This window comes from Puma concolor, chromosome A3 (assembly GCF_028749965.1).
Source record: "Puma concolor isolate L17-30 chromosome A3, mPumCon1.1.hap2, whole genome shotgun sequence".
Classification (NCBI taxonomy): Eukaryota; Metazoa; Chordata; class Mammalia; order Carnivora; family Felidae; genus Puma; species Puma concolor.
In genome coordinates, this window is record NC_141669.1 from 53,193,948 (window position 1) to 53,209,852 (window position 15,905).

Below are 15,905 nucleotides of genomic sequence, written 5' to 3' on the forward strand. Positions count from 1 at the left end.
CAGTGAGTGGCAGGGAGTAGCCTAGGGGCCAGGACGAAGTGCTGCTTGCTGGCCAGGCCCTTGGGCTGGGTGCCCAGCATGTGGTCTGTAAGCCTCTATCTTATCCCACCAGCCTCAGCTATAAGCCGCCTTTCTGGATTTCCAGAGCCCTAGGGCCTCGCTCTAGTAGACTTCCCAAATGCTTGCTGGAGGAGTCCATCACTCCACAGCCTAGACCTTTCACTGCAGATACTCCACTGTGGCTGTTTCTGTTTATCACCCGACTTTTCACGTCCTTCAGTGCCCTGCCCTTAACTGACTCCGGCAGCCACTGGCTCTGCTCCCCACTGAAGTGCCACAGCCCTCAGCCATGCCACTGTAGAAGGCGTCCTGTTCTCCAGCTTGTCAGTCCTTAATGAGATGGATCATGTCTCTCCCCTCAGACTAGAACTCTGTGCCTCCCCAGTCAGACTAGACCATATCTTTTCTTAGAAGCTGTCTAGTTTGGACACCGCCAAGGTGGTGGCTAAGCAACAAAAGTGTCCTTGACATGAAGCCAGGCCTTTTGTTTGCATCCACCCCCAACTGATTGTGTCCATTGCATGCAGTGGCAAATTAAGGCCCAGAAGTTGGCTGATTTCTCCTGGGGCACACCACAAGTCAGTCTGCTTCCTGTGGCACTCCCCCAGCCTTTGGACTTACCCTTCAACCCTGGAGAGGTGAAAGGTGGGGGTAGTGCTGGAGGCAGTGGGCTGGCCCAGAAGACCTCTGAGGGGCACTCCCTCAATAGGCCTTCCTGAGACTTTGCAGACACTCCCTCCCTCTGCTCTGCCCCCTCCCCTTCTCCATTGTCCCAGCTGACACTTTGGGTTGCACTTAGGGCCGCAGGCCTGGAGCCCCTCCCTGCCCCCATCTCCCCACTGCCTTCCCGGTCAAAGGCTCAGCGGGGCTCCATGCAGCCCACTAATTAGGGCCTGCCCAGCCACACCTGCAGCGTCCTGGGAGCCGGCTGAGCCAGGCGCCCATGCGTGAGGTGGGGGTGGGGGCAAGCCCGGGGCAGTAGGTCCCGCACCTCCTCCCTGATCCCCTCCAGAGGGATTAGGGGAGGGAGGGCAGGGGCTGGAAGACCAGGCTTCTTAGAATCAGCCCAAGACCCTGCCTGGTGAAACTCGGTGTGACCTTCCTGGCCTCTCGGTTGAGGAAACTGAGGCAGGCGGCAAAGCCTGCCTCAGTGGTTTGGCATTCCAGCCTCTGGGTGATCATCTGACCAGGCTCTGTCCCTCCAGCAGGGCTGACAGCCTGACATCCGTCCTTTGCTCGTGCTGCGCACTACTCCCCTCCCCCCTTCCCTCCCACCCCACCTAGCATCTTTTGCCCCACACAATGGATGAAGCCCCAAGCTGCCACCTCCCCTCAGGGAGAGAGTTCTAGCTCTGAAGGAGGAGAAGGAGTTCCTTTCTGCCCCGGGTGGGTATTGCTAGGGTTCACTCCCCACTTTATTCTACCCTGCCCCCTCCCTTCTGGCCCATTCCCTCAGCCACTGCAGTGAAATCACCCTTAATGCCTCAGGCCTGTTTGGTTCACTTCCTCCTCCAGGAAGCCTTCTATTGGACTCACCCCATCTATGGCTGAGGAAGCCCTGGAGTTGGGAGCCAGCTGCCCCATCCCCTGTCCCCCTGGGATCCCCAGCTCTCCTCCTGGGCTCTTTCTGTCTCTGCATAAAGTTCTCCTGCCCAGAGCGCATACAGTGCTCAGGTAGGAGGCCAGGGCAGGAGTCCTGCCTCCAGCCAACTGAGGGTAGCAGCTCTAGGTTTTGGTCCTCGCCCCTCAGAGAGGAAATCCCTCAGGCCCCAGAGGCGGAAGGTGGAAACAGAGAAAGCTGTGGGTGCAGAAGCACCCTGAGGAACTCAGTATGCTCCGAGGGGTGGAAGCTGTCAGGCTGGGGCTGGCCCCTGGGGGTGCCCTGTGAGGACACTAGTATGCAGCAAAAGCACAGGTAGCCTTTGTCACTGCGGGAACATCTTTAACACAGGGAGCAGAGTCGTGGTGGAGGGGCTCCCCCTCTGCAGACTCTGGTCTCTGGGTCAGCTGTTGGGTGTGACACATTCACCTGGGTGGGGTCCACATGGAGTGACACACAAGCAGGCATGGGGGCGCTGACACCCCTGGGTTCCAGTCTGGGTCAAATCTCCAGGGCTTGTTGACTCTAAATAAGGTCGTGGCTGGAGGAAACTGGCTGCAGGAGGCCCTGGGGTGAGGTTGCACCCACAGGGTCCCTGGGAGGGCACACTGAAGGGAGTGATGGTGGGGGGAGGGTCCCGCAGGGGTGGGCCATCACTTGGGTCTGGATGAGAGTTAGACAACTTGAGACAACTGGGCTCAGGTCTCCAGGCCTGAGCTCTGGACTCCAGGGGGCTCCAGTCACTGCGAATTTCTGGGCCTTCGTGACCCCTGCTTTGCCCCAGGGGAGAATCTGGATCTCTGCCCTCCCCCATACCTCCAAGACGCAGGGCCTGCAGGGCCTGCAGGGCCTCCTTGGTACATCGGTCTCACTCAGTTTCTCCTTGCTGGAATGCACTCCACCCCTCAGTGCCTGCCTCAGGCCTCTGGAGGTGCCTGCTCACGCCCTGCTCTGCTCCTAAGCACCCCAGACCTGCCCTCTCCGGACCTGCCCCCTCTGTACTTGCTCTGTTCTGGGTGGGTGCCAACTCCGTTCAATGCAGACCTAGCTCGCAGCTGCCCCGTCAGGTCACTCCCACTATGGCCTAGGTAACTAGAGAGGGCCAGCTTCTCTCCATACACACCCTGTTAGGAGCCTCTGGCTCTGCTTGGCTGGTGCTGGCCAGGCCGGTTTACTCCAGTGTGGGGCTGTCTGAGAATCTGAGAATTGGAGAATGACCTTGGCAAGGACAGATGGAGGGGGCTCTCCCTCTGGTCCTCAGAACCTCACCGCTTTCTGTGCCCCAGACATCTGGGCACACCTAGGAAGCCTACAAGGGTAAATAATCCAGCACCCATGGCCATGCCAGGCACTTACCCTCCCCCAACTGTACATACACAGACATAAGACATCACCTGACCGCATACCCATGTTGTCCCCATGAGCACGCACACTCGTGCACACACACACACATTCACCCTCAGTCTGAATGTAAAAGCATGCACATATACTGTCACATTTCCTCACTCTGATCATACACACATGGAAGCTGTCACACACATATTTACACATATCCGCACCCGAGTGGGGGAGCACACACATCCTTCCCCTGCATTATACACACAGACACGTGTAAGGCACACGTGACATGTGCCCACTGACGTGACACACACAGTGTTATGTATTTCTCCATCCTGAAAATGCACATACTTGGCCTTGCCACACGTATTCCCTAAGAACACTTGATCATACATTTCCTCATGCTGAATGTTCTGGTACACATGCTCGTACTCCAAACACGCACATATTCACACAGGAGCGTGTATCACAAACACACACTTGGGCCCGTGGGGAGCTCTCTCTGAACTTGGGGTCTCAGAGCAGGATAAGGGTGATGACCGAGAGGTTCCTGCAAGGACACCCCTGCCCTCTCCGCTGGGGTAGCCTGGGCTGGGGACCCCATCCCTCCATCTGCAGAGGTCGCTCCTCGTCCAGGCAGTCCACCACATCACTCTGCTGGACCAAGAGCCCCCTTGGGTCTTCCTCAGTCTCGGTCCTCCCCTTTCCCTGAGCCTGAGAAGCAGAGCCTGGGGACCCAGCAGCCCACCCCAACCTCGCCCTCTGGGGATTTGTACTCACTGACACGGGGGTGGGTGATGTAGTTTCGGGTGACCGCTTGCATGTGCTCTTGGGCTATGCCCAGGTCACAGCCACCGCTGGGGAGCCCCCCGGGCCTACCGTCTGCCTTCGTGGCCATGGCGAGGTGGCAGGCCGGACCCGAGTGCCTGAGCCTGCTGGTGGTGAGTGCAACACTTCGGGCCCAGCTGGAGCCGGAGTGAGCTTACCAGACTGCCCCTGTGGCCACCCCTCCCCTCACCCCTCCTCTCCTGCAGGAGTTGACTGTAAACAGGGAAACCAGCCTCTGGCCCTGGAGCTCTTCCAGATCTAGGAGGTGCTGGTGTGAACTCAGCTCCTCCCCCTGGAACCTCAGGCGCTCTCACAGGCCCTTGCTCCATACCACATCTCATCCTGTTCTCCCCACCACATGCAGTTTCTGGCAGGCTGCCCTCTTCTCCACATCTTTTCCTTACGGCCCCCCCTCCCCCTGACCTGCCCTCACCCTGTACCCCTTGCCCTAACCATACCTACATACTTCTTCCCCTGCACAATTCAATCATCACCTTTTTTTTTGAACATCTATAGAGGATCATTCTTGTGCCAACTTCAGTGCCACCTCCTACAGGAAGCCTTCTCAGCACTCCTGATTCACCACATATGTGGTGTCTTTCCTTTGTCATGCCCTTTTGGAGAATTCTCTCTTGTCACTGCTGCTAGGCTCTGAGCCCCCAAAGAACTGAGTTTGTCTCCTGCATCAGACTTGGGTTTCTTTAAGCCTTTCTCTCTCACAGTATCCAGAACTCCCAGGGAAGCAGGGCAGGTCTCTCTCCATCTGGGCAGAGGACTCTGTCTTACCTCTTTATATTTCACCTGTACGGTCTCATGGGGCAGGTCTATCCTGACATTTTTCAGCCCAGAACAGAAAGTACAAATGGAGGAACCCTCTTTGTGTGAGTGGCTAAAGGAGTTGTGTGTTCCACAGGTCTGCTGGACAAGGCAAGGTAGACACTGGGGGCTGGCTGAACCCAAGGTCTGCCCTGGTCACCCCATGTTTTATTCCAGACTCAGGATGTCCTGGCATTTCTAAGCACCTCCCCAAACTATACTGCCAATGCAGAGGGAAGGGAGGAAGCACAGTTGTCTGGGGATCCCTGTCTGGGTGACTAAGGACAGCCAATCTGAAACCAAACGTGTTTCCAAGAGCAGACTGGAACAGACTGTGCCCGTCTTTTTTCCCGAATGGAGTTGAAATGTCACCTCTGGCCTCTGACTTGAGGACCCATTTCTGGTCCCTGGGCCCTCTCTCACGATTTCCATTCTTTCAAAGAAGTCTCGTGGGTCAGGGGTGACTATGAAGGGGAGAGCTTTGTGGTAATAGGTAGTGCTACATCTTGATCGCAGTGGCGGTTCCACAGATCTTACACAGGGGCCAAAATGACAGGGAACTACACACACACACACACACACACACACACACACACACACACACAGTGCCAATGTCCTGGTTTTGATATTACACTTTGGTTATGGAAGATGTAACCACTGGGGGAAACTGGGTGGAGGGTACAAGGAATTCTCTAAAGTATCTTTGTAACCTCTCGTAAATCCACGGTCATTGCAAAACAAAAAGTTAAATACAAGTGTCTTACTTGAGGGAAAACAACCACATTTTTTTTAAAAAAGTGCTTTGTGTTGTGGGGATTGTGATGAGCATGCCCTCTTAGGCATGTGGGATCTTGCCTGGATTTACCTCTTATATCCATTCTCTGGCTCTCTTCTAGATCCTGATCTCACCTTTCATTGTCTGCCCTCCTTTTTTTTTTTTTAATGTTTATTTCTGAGACACAGAGAGACAGAGCATGAGTGGGGGAGGGACAGAGAGAGAGGGAGACACAGAATCAGAAGCAGGCTCCAGGCTCTGAGCCATCAGCACAGAGCCCGATGCGGGGCTTGAGCTCACAAACCATGAGATCATGACCTGAGCCGAAGCCGGTCGCTCAACCGACTGAGTCACCCAGGCGTCCCCCCCTTTTTTTGTAATTTACTTTGAGAGAGAGAGAGAGAGAGAACGCAAGCAAGCCCAGGGAGGGGCAGAGAGAGAGGGAGAGAGAGAATCCCAGGCAGGTTCCATGCTGTTGGGGTGAGGGGGAGGGTACCCAGTGTGGGGCTGGACCTCTTGAACCATGAGATCATGACCTGAGCCGAAACCAAGAGTTGCTTAACAGCCTGGCCTAACCAACTGAGCCACCCAGGCACCTGTCATTGTCTACCCTCTTGAAGAATTTGACATTTCTACCTTTCAAATATTTTTATGTTTTGAAGAGGACCTTGCAAGGAGCAATGCTTAACCAGCAGAAGCGTCCATGTGGCTATCATGGGCTTTGCAATGCCCAGGCAGAAGCTCTAATTGGGAGCAGGAGCGTGGTACCCCATCCCCCGTAACCGTGAACGTGGCTCCAGTTTTTCTCCCTCCCATTAGAGGTCTCCTGGCTCAGCCCATTTTCCTTCCCGGTGAGGAGAGGGAGGGATGGGATCGAGGGGCAGTGGTGGTGCTGTGGAGACTCTGTTTCCCTTCTTGTCATTGTTTTCCTTTTATTTCAGTGAGAGGCACACACACGCACACTGCACTCGCACACACAAGCTGCGGGACCAAGGCCTTCTGGGCAACAGTCTCTGAGTTGAAAGGCAGGTGGGGCCAGATGTGAGGCTGCCCGCCTCTCTGGGAGCCTGCTCAGGGCAGTCCATGGGGCAGGGGAGGCAGGGGTGGTGCCGTGCTTGGGGACTCGGTGTGGCAGGGAGGTGGAGGCTTAAATGTTGGCTTTCTTGTCACCGCCGCTGCCGCTGGGGCTGCCCACTCTCCGTTCTAGCCTGCTGTAGGGTGCGAAGGCCGAGGAGCCCAGTTCATAGCAGGCAGACAGGTCCAGGAGTGGGGCAGTGGAAAAGCAGAGGGCCGGTGGAGGGGGTGGCAGGGGCGGGGACGCCGACGCTGAGGTCAGTGGGTTGAGGCACGGGGAGGAGTTCCTGGGGTCACCCAGTGAGATGCCCCTGTGGCCGGCAGGCAGGCCCAGTGGGCCAGGGGTCAGCGCCAGGAGGCCGGGGGCCCTAGGCACAGACAGCAGCCGGCCCTGCTCCAGCAGCCGCAGGATGTTGGATGTGGCAAAGGCCTCGGAGGCCGAGGAGGACGCCCGCTTCTCCAGGTCTCTGCTCTGGTCTTTCTTCTGCTTGGTGCGGCGGTTCTGGAACCAGACCTTCACCTTGGGTGGAGGACAGGGAGGGGTGTCGGGAAGGGAGAGGGGACAGGCAAAGCAAAGTGGGGTCAGGTGGGAGGAGAAAAGAAGAGGAAGGGCGTGGAGGGCAAGGGGACAGAGAGTGGGGGGAGTAAGGGTGGAGTGAAAGGGGGAAGAAGAGTATTCAGAGTGTCATTAAGGTCTCTCCACACCAGCCTGCTCTGGGTGAACCAGTAAGGGACCCTCGCCCTCGAGTGCCTGCTGCCTGCTGGGTGCTGCTCTAGACTCGGGGAATCAGCAGTGACGAGAGTGGAGGGAATCCTTGATGTGGAGGGGACGGCACAGACAGGGAGGCGGATGGTGCACAGGAAATGAAAACAAACAGCCGTGACTGTCAGGTGGCTCTGAGTGCTTTGAGCAGCATCTCTCAAATTATTTGTGCCGAGGAACCACTTTTTAAAGTTTTCCAGTCTGTTGTGGACCAATGTTTTTGTCAAATACAATGAAAATGGATTACACTTACTTCCATCTCTGCACTTAACCTGTCCTAGACAGATAAGAGTTTGCTGGGGACAGAACGGGGTGCACAGCAGCCCAAGAACCACCCTTTGAGAGGCACTGGTTTGGAAAAAGGCTGCAGGATAAAGAGGGGAGTGGCCGGGGAGGGGACTAGCTTATTAATGCGTGGCAAACATAGCCTCTCTGAAGAGGTGACATTTGAAGGAAATAGCAGTAAGGGAAGGCCAAGGGACAGGCGGCCAAATATGGTTGAAGGAAGCGTTTTGAAAGAAGAAAACCCTCTATGTTTGTCACTCCCGGAACTCAATTGCTCCTCCCACCAGATCCTTGGGAAAGTGGCTCTGTGTGTGGTTGCATTCCCTCCCCTGCCAGGAAGCCCCCCTGGCTTCTCTGCCCCGGTGAGCAGCCACCCTTTTAGGACCTAGGCACCACCCCACGAACTCCCCAGCTTCAGTTTCTCATCTCAAAAATGGGGACAAAAATACCTGGGCTGTTGAAGGGATCAGATAAGGAAGTCCAGGTAGAGGGCCTCACGTGGTGCCTGGCCCACCCTGAATTGAAGTCATCATTTATTGCTCCCTTCTCTGTTCACAGCTCTGAACTAGTGGGAGAGGACAGGCCCAGAAGTCATGATTCCTGTCCTGGGGAAGCTGAGGGTCCAGTGGGATGGTGGCATTAACCCACTCCCAGCAACAAAGGGAGTGGCAGTAATAAGGAGTGTGACCAATAAGGAATGACAAAGCTTTTGCAAAGTGTCTTGTCCTTCTGCAGCTCCAGGGGTACAAGATAGGGTGGATGTGGGTGGCTCTGGGAGGAGGAGGCTCCTGGAGAGGAAGTGAGGCAGGGGCTGGGATCTGGCAGGCCTATGTCTTGGGCCCTTATGAGCTACATTGGGGCTTGTCAATCTGGGCTGCATTTTAAAATTATCTGGAGTCATGTTTTTCAAAATCCCAATGCCCATGCCACATGCCTACTCACTAAATCTCTAGGGGGAGGGGCCTATGTATCCTTTTTTTTTTTTTTTTTCTTAAGTTCTGTGTGTGATTCTAATCTGTGAACTGTGATGGAAGTTCAAAGAACTGCAAAGGTTGGGGAGAGGCACCCTGCCCATCTACCTCCTACCATGAGTCCCATAGTCCCTAAAGGGCTGATTCATAAGGCTCACCAAACAAGGGACAAACTGAGTGAGAGACAGGCTCAGAGCCTCTGGGCTCATCCCTCCTCTCCTCCAGGAAGCTTTCAGTTCCACCACAGGGGTCACCCTCTCTCAGGGTTAAATCTGGGTACAGGTCCTTCAAGGCCCAGTTCATTTGCATGCTGGGTAGGCCGGGGTGCTATCCAGAAGCACACTTTCGGAGGCTTTGGCCTCTGTCTTCTTGGTGCCCTTCTGTGGTCTTCCTGTGGGCTGCCTCTTGCCCCCTCCCTCTCCTGGTTCCCCTGGAACTCAGTGAATGCTTGGTACCTTTCACCCCCTAATCCCTTGCCAGACCACACCGTGGTCCATGAGCCATGGTTTTCAACTGGCTGCCCGGACTAGGGAGGTATTTTCTGGGAGATCATCCATCACTCTCTTTGGGCTCATGGTTGGTGTTAAATCCCAAGCCTCCTTGTTGATTTGGAAATGGCATGAATCTCTAAGAGGCTGCTTCCTGTGACTGTGGGCACATTCCTATGAATGGCACTTGTGTATCTGGGATGGCCCTGGTTTTTGTAATCTGGAAGGTACCACCTATTCTGCTGTTCTGGAAGAAGCCATCTTGGGGCAGAGGTGATGGGTAAGGGGCTGAGGACAATTGCTGAAGAATCAGAGCTGCTCTTATCCAAGCCAAGTGGTGATGCTGTCAGTATTGGGACTTGGCAGTTTGTCCTCAGCCTGGATCCTGGGAGCCTGGCCTTGAAAAAGTCCCTCATGCCAGCAGAATGAGGGGAGTCCTGGGGCCAGCCTCCCACCTTTCCTTCCTCTACTGCCACATCTTCTTTTCTTGTTTCCTGCTCTGACTGTGGTCATTCATACAACACATGAACAGCAAGCATCCAATAGGTGTAGGCATTGCCAGGTGCTGAAAAAACAGGAATGCCTAAAACTCTGTGGGTCTCAGACACCAGTAGTGGGGGAAATGGACAGGTCAGTAAGTGTTACAAGACAGTAAGTGTTTTGGTAGAAGTAGCAAACAAGATAGTGGAAAAGATCCTGAGGTCGGACAAATCTGGAGTCAATTATGGTTCTCTCCTTAATTAGTTGGAATGGCATGGGGCAAGTTCCTTAACCTTTCTGTACCTCAGTTTCCTTATCTGTAAAATGGGGATTATAATCATGCCTCCTCATAGGTTTGTTGTAATCACTCAATGAGCTATAATCATGGATTTAGCAAAGTGCCTGGAGACACTGAAGTCTTTTAAGCAATGTGGTTAATGTGGTCAATCTAGTTTGAGATTATACAGAGGTTAATATAGAGGTTGTCAGGTCTTTCCTAGAAACTCTGACTGGAGCCTGGGGGCTGAGCATGGAATCTAAGCTGGAATCTGTATTTTAATGAGAACCCCAGGGGTCCTACATATAACTGGTCTGCAGACCATACTTTGAGAAACACTGCTTTAATTAAGCCCCACATGTTTTCCTTGAAACAAAGCAGGGTGATAAAGTATAAAAACAAGGAGAACTAGACTAAGTGGGACTATCCTTGTTCTCAGATTTGGAGAAAAGCACATGCCACTCTGGGGTGGGGGGTGGGGGGTGGGAGTTATTCTGGTGTGTCCAAGAACTAGATCCCTCTGAGACCCCTTCCTTGCACTCTAGGGCCTCCCTGTAATGCACAGCCTGGGGGTCTGGGCAAGGCCAGGCCCAGAGATCAGTTGCATTCTGCCTGGGTCCCTGTCCGTATATCCGAAGGACACTTCAGCCTGCAGAACTTTGTAAGTGGTGGGAAGGGAAGGCTTCATGGTTCTGCGCACCAGGTCCTATAAGGGGGGGTTCTCATTAAAAGTGCAGACAACTTGGGGCACCTGGGTGGCTCCGGTTAAGCATCTGACTCTTGATTTCGGCTCGGGTCATGATCTCACTGTTTGTGAGTTCGAGCCCCACATGGAGCTCTGCACTGACAGTGTGGGGCCTACTTGGGATTCTCTCTCTCTCTCATTCTCTCTCTCTCTCTCTCTCTCTGTATGCCCCTCCCCCACTCTCTCACTCTGTCCCTACCACCCCCTCTCTCTCAAAATAAAAATAAGCATTAAAAAAATAATAAAAATGCAGACAACTTAACTGGGCACATAGTGGTTAAGGAAGAGATATGGAGTGAGAACGGGTCCTGAGTAAGTCCTCATTTTGTCTGTCTGGATTAGGACCCTCTTGATGTCCAGGAAGGGGGTAAAGATGCTGGTTGGCAGGAGGAAAAGAAGTGGACACAGAGAGGGAGGCAATCACTTGGAGAGCAGTTGGGGGCATATTCAGGAGAGCACTAGGGGGAGAGCTGCATGTGATGTTGAAGTCCTGGGATCCAACATGGTCTTCAGCTTTCGGTCGGTCCCTATGAGGCCTGGCTACACCGTGGTCCCTGTTCTTGGACTTACACAAGATTGTGCCTCCTGTTCTATCCCTTAGGAGTCCCTCTATTATTTGAGCACACTTGAAGGAATCTCTTACCTTTCCCACAAAAGAGGCCTGACCAAGACTCCTAGGTAAAATCAGAGAAACACCAGCCCCCGGAGAAATATCTGACATACCTTCCTGACATCTCCACTTGGATCTCAAACTGAACTGATGCAAAACAAAACTCCAGATTCCTCTCCCACCTTCCTGCTCCTCCCCAGCTTTCTCAACCTGTTACATGGCATCACTGACCACTTCTCACCATTCACCAGTTCGAGCCCAAACCATTTCTCTTTCCCTTGCCCTGTGCACGTAAGTCATGATGAACGAGTCCTAACAGTTCTATCTCCAAATTAGATGACATCTCAGATCAGTTCACTTCTCTCCTCCACCATCACTCAGAGTTCAAGACAACATGGCAGTGGCCCCCACCTCATCCACTCATTCACCATTCTCCAGATGGTGACCAGAGTGAGCTCTGTAAAATGCTGGTCCTCTCATGGCACTCTCTCTTCAACGCCTCATCATGGCCTCCAAACACTATATGCTCTGCCGCCTACCTTCCCTATTACGCTTCGACTCCAGCCACGTTGGCCTTCAGACACTTCCAGAATATTCTATGCTAGTTCCCACCTCCAGGTCTTCACAGTTGTTACCCTGTGTCTTGACTCCTCTTCTGGCGCTTGTCCTGGCTGTCTCTTCCCTGTCATTCACACCTCAGCCCACTGTCATTCATCTCCTTTCCTGATGACCTCAGTCAAAGATTCCTAGTCTCTATCATATCACATTTTATCTGCCTCATAGTACTCATCACTCTTTTGAATGCTATTTGTCAGGGCACCTGGGTGACTCAGTTGGTTAAGCGTCTGACTTTGTCTCAGGTCATGATCTCACAGCTTGTGAGTTCAAGCCCCTCGTCAGGCTCCGTGCTGACACTTCAGAGCCTGGAGCCTACTTCATATTCTGTGTCTCCCTCTCTGTCTGCCCCTCCCCCGCGCACACTCTGTCTCTCTCTCTCTCTCAAAAAAGAAGAATAAACATTAAAATAAATAAATGTAGGGGCGCCTGGGTGGCGCAGTCGGTTGAGCGTCCGACTTCAGCCAGGTCACGATCTCGCGGTCCGTGAGTTCGAGCCCCGCGTCAGGTTCTGGGCTGACAGCTCAGAGCCTGGAGCCTGTTTCCGATTCTGTGTCTCCCTCTCTCTCTGCCCCTCCCCCATTCATGCTCTGTCTCTCTCTGTCCCAAAAATAAATAAACGTTGAAAAAAAAAATAAATTTAAAAAATAAATAAATAAATAAATAAATAAATAAATAAATAAATAAATAAATGCTATTTGTCTTTCTCATGCAGAATGGAAGCTGCCTGAGGCTAGGTGCCTGATCTATTTTGTTCTCTGATATATCCCCAGTGCCTAGAACAGTACCTAGTATATAGTAGGTATGCAGTAATATTTTTGAACAAACGTATGGGTGAATATATGGAGAATTCCACAGAATTCTAGCTATGTAACCAAGGGCAAGTTAATAAACCTTCTGAGTTTCCTGAAATGGGGATAATATTACCCATAAAGCCAGCTTTTAATAAAGATTAATCTGGTGAGCTAATGAATGTGCTTGCTTTATTTTTATTTTTTTTTAATATTTTATTTTTAAGTAATCTCTGTGCCCAACATGGGGCTCGAACTCACAATCCTGAGATCATGAGTCACGTGTTCCACCCACTGAGCCAGCCAGGTGCCCCAAATATTCCTGCTTTAAATTTTCAGCATGTTATTTAATTTCTTTGTAGCTCAGTTTCCCTTTCTTTAACACAGAAATAATAAAGGCCTATTCTGGTATTTTTAAAATATTTATTTATTTAATTAATTTTGAGAGGGAGAGACAGAGTACAATTTCGGGAGGGGTATAGAGAGAAGGAGAGAGAGAGAGAGAGAGAGAGAGAGAGAGAGAGAGAGAGAGAGAGAATCCCAAGCAGGCTCCACTCTGTCAGTGCACAGAACCCGACGCAAGGCCCAATCCCATAAACTGTGAGATCATGACCTGAGCAGAAATCAAGTCAGAGGCTCAGCTGGCTGAGTCACCCAGGTGTCCCGCATTCTGTTATTTAAAAAGTGTATATATTCGGGGCACCTGGGTGACTCAGTTGGTTAAGTGTCCCACTCTTGATCTCAGCTCAGGTCTTGAACTCAGCTCAGGTCTTGATCTCAGGGTGATGAGTTCAAACTGTGTGTTGGGATCCGTATTGGGTGTGAAGCCTACTTAAAAAAAAATTAAAACATGTACATATTTGACTTTTGTTCCTCATTCTTGATACAGAGCCCCTAAAGCCCTTGGAATTTCCTGAGTGACAGGAGTGCCCTTTGTCATTCATAATAAGCCCCTTTAAAGTACACCTGAGTTTATGCTAACAAGGTGACTCAGGGTGGACCTTATATAGTTCAGGATGTGCACTGGTTCCAAAAAGATCACGTCTGTGATTAGAGGTTTGGAACCCCCACCCTGGCTCCCCAGGGAGGTGAGAGGGGCTGGGTCATAAATAATCATGAACAGTGAGATTCAGAGAGCTTCTGGGTTGAACACAAGGAAGTTCTGGGGGGTGGCACATCCATAAAATGTATAGAAGCTCCTTGAACACCCGCACCCCAACATCTTGCTGTATGCATCTCTCCAATTGGCTATTTCTCTCCCTCCCACCCCAAAAATTTGGCTATTTCTAAGTTGTATCCTTTTTTTTTTAAGTTTATTCCTTTATTTTGAGAGAGCAGGGGGAGGGGCAGAGGGAGAGGGAGAGAGAGAGAATCTCAAGCAGGCTCCACACCACAGCTAAGAGCTTCGTGCAGGGCTCAGATTCACAAACTGCAAAATCATGACCTAAGTCAAAAGCGAGAGTTGGATGCTTAACCAACTGAGCCACCCAGGTGCCCCCCTGAGTTGTATCCTTTACAATAAATGAGTAAAGGAAAGTAAAGTGTTTTCCTGAGTTCTGTGAGTCATTCCAACAAATTGACAAGCCCGAGGAGGAAGATGAGGGAACCCCCAATGTTTCAGCTGGCCAGTCGGAAGTACAGGTGGCCCCAGGGACATGCAACTGGCATCTGATGTGGGACTGTCCTGTGAGACTGAGCTGTAACCTATAGTGTCTGTGCTAACTCCAGGAGCCAGTGTCAGAATTGAATTGAATAGTTTGAGTACCAGTTGGTGATTGAGAAAGGGGGACTTGGTTGCTGTTGGTGTTAGAAAACACCACACATTTGGTGTCAGAAGTGCTGTCTGGAGAAAACCTCACTCCCATCCCATAAGATTGTGGTGAGAGGAATAAATGAGTTAGGACACGTCAAGCCCTTGGAGCAGTGCCCGGTATAGGGGAAGGTCTCAACGGAGGTTTCCTGTACCATGTGTTACCTGTAAGACCCCAGGGACAGGGGAAAAAGAAAGGGGAGTGGTAAGCAAGTCAGTAAGTTGAGGATTCACTGAGGGCTCACTGTTTGCTCAGCTGTGTTCTGAGCTCCCCATGGAGGCCTGAAGTGGAGATGTGGCTTTCAGACACATTCTTATTCTTGGGAAGTGTGTGCTAGTTGGTGCCCACCACGTACACACACACACACACACACACACACACACACACACACACACACTTTACCAAGACATGTGGAAGGGTCTCTTGGGATGAAGTCAAGAAGTCTTCCTGGAAGAGGAGGGGCTTGGCCCTGACCACCAAGGGCAGATAAATGTCGGGCGTATAGGGGGCAGGGCAGGGGAAAGATGAGGACAGGGAAGGAGCTGCTGGGCTGGGCATCTGAGGTGCCTTTGGAGAGCAAAGTTTCAGGGTAGAGTGTGCTGGCAAAACTAGGCTGGGCAGAGGGCAGATAGGACGAGAGGGGCAGGTATTGAGGGGTGACTCTATGCCCGATGTCCCCCCAGGAGCTCTGGCCGGGCCCAGCCACCGTAGCCCTCTCTCTGGCAGAGCCTGGCTTTCCAGCCTCCTGACTGAGTGTCACTGGAGGGAGGGCCCCCGCTGCCCCAGGCCATCTGCTGTGTTGTTTGGGGCTCTGCCGGACAACAGGTCCAGGTGGAGACGGCCTGGGCCTGCAGGACAGCAGCCGGTCCTGACTGAATTGCAGTGGGGGTGCCAAGGGAAGCACGGCAGCAGGCACAGAAGGGACCCCTGCATATCCCACCACAGCCTTCTCCAGGAAGCGCACCCTTCCAGACTGTCTGCCTGCTCACTCTCTCCTTCCTCGCCTCTACCCTGTGTAAGTCCTGTTTTGGTCATGTCTGTAATACATCTATCCATGAGCTCCCTCATATATGAGGCTAAGCTACCAGAGCTGTTGCTTGACTAAGGGTCTCGAGTCATTCTTTATAAGCCCCAGGATGGTTGCCAGTTTACGGGTGGCATAAAGATGCCAGACTGCTTGTCCAATCCTAGCTCTGGAGCGTATTCTTTGTATGACCTTGGGCATAATCTCTCCTCCTCTGTAAAATGGGATAGTACAGGCAGCTACATCATCGGGTCGTTGGGAGGCATTGGTGAGTTACCGCAGGCAGAGCACTTAGAGCCCTGCCTCCGCACCGTGAGTACTAGGTATTATTAGTATTATTGTTATCATTATGTGTCTCTGTCACCAGCTTGAAATGCCTCCATTCGCACAGAGGGGGTGCTCACTTTACAAAAGCTTTTCCTTTGGGTTAAGCTTATTATTGTTAAAATGCGAAGGCATTCCTGAGTAAAGGGGGGGGTGGTGTTCAGACTCCTTCTCTCCAGCAAGAGCTTCTGAGGCACAGTGGGATGCAGGGCATGTACGGAGGATGGGGA

At 52.3% G+C, this 15,905-nt stretch overlaps 2 protein-coding genes across 2 annotated transcripts in view; both read right to left on the reverse strand.

Moving 5' to 3' along the window:
• Positions 1–4,012, reverse strand: part of ATP6V1B1 (ATPase H+ transporting V1 subunit B1) — a 28,536-nt gene extending 24,524 nt beyond the window's left edge. The window contains exon 1 of the mRNA XM_025932077.2: positions 3,779–4,012. Within this exon, the coding sequence (XP_025787862.1) occupies positions 3,779–3,896 (118 nt within the window). The 5' untranslated portion in view covers positions 3,897–4,012. The remainder of the gene's footprint in view (positions 1–3,778) is intronic.
• A 2,311-nt stretch (positions 4,013–6,323) lies between these two features.
• VAX2 (ventral anterior homeobox 2) overlaps positions 6,324–15,905 on the reverse strand; it is a 29,104-nt gene continuing 19,522 nt past the window's right edge. The window contains exon 3 of the mRNA XM_086700889.1: positions 6,324–7,011. Coding sequence (XP_086557015.1) covers positions 6,565–7,011 — 447 coding nt within the window. The 3' untranslated portion in view covers positions 6,324–6,564. The remainder of the gene's footprint in view (positions 7,012–15,905) is intronic.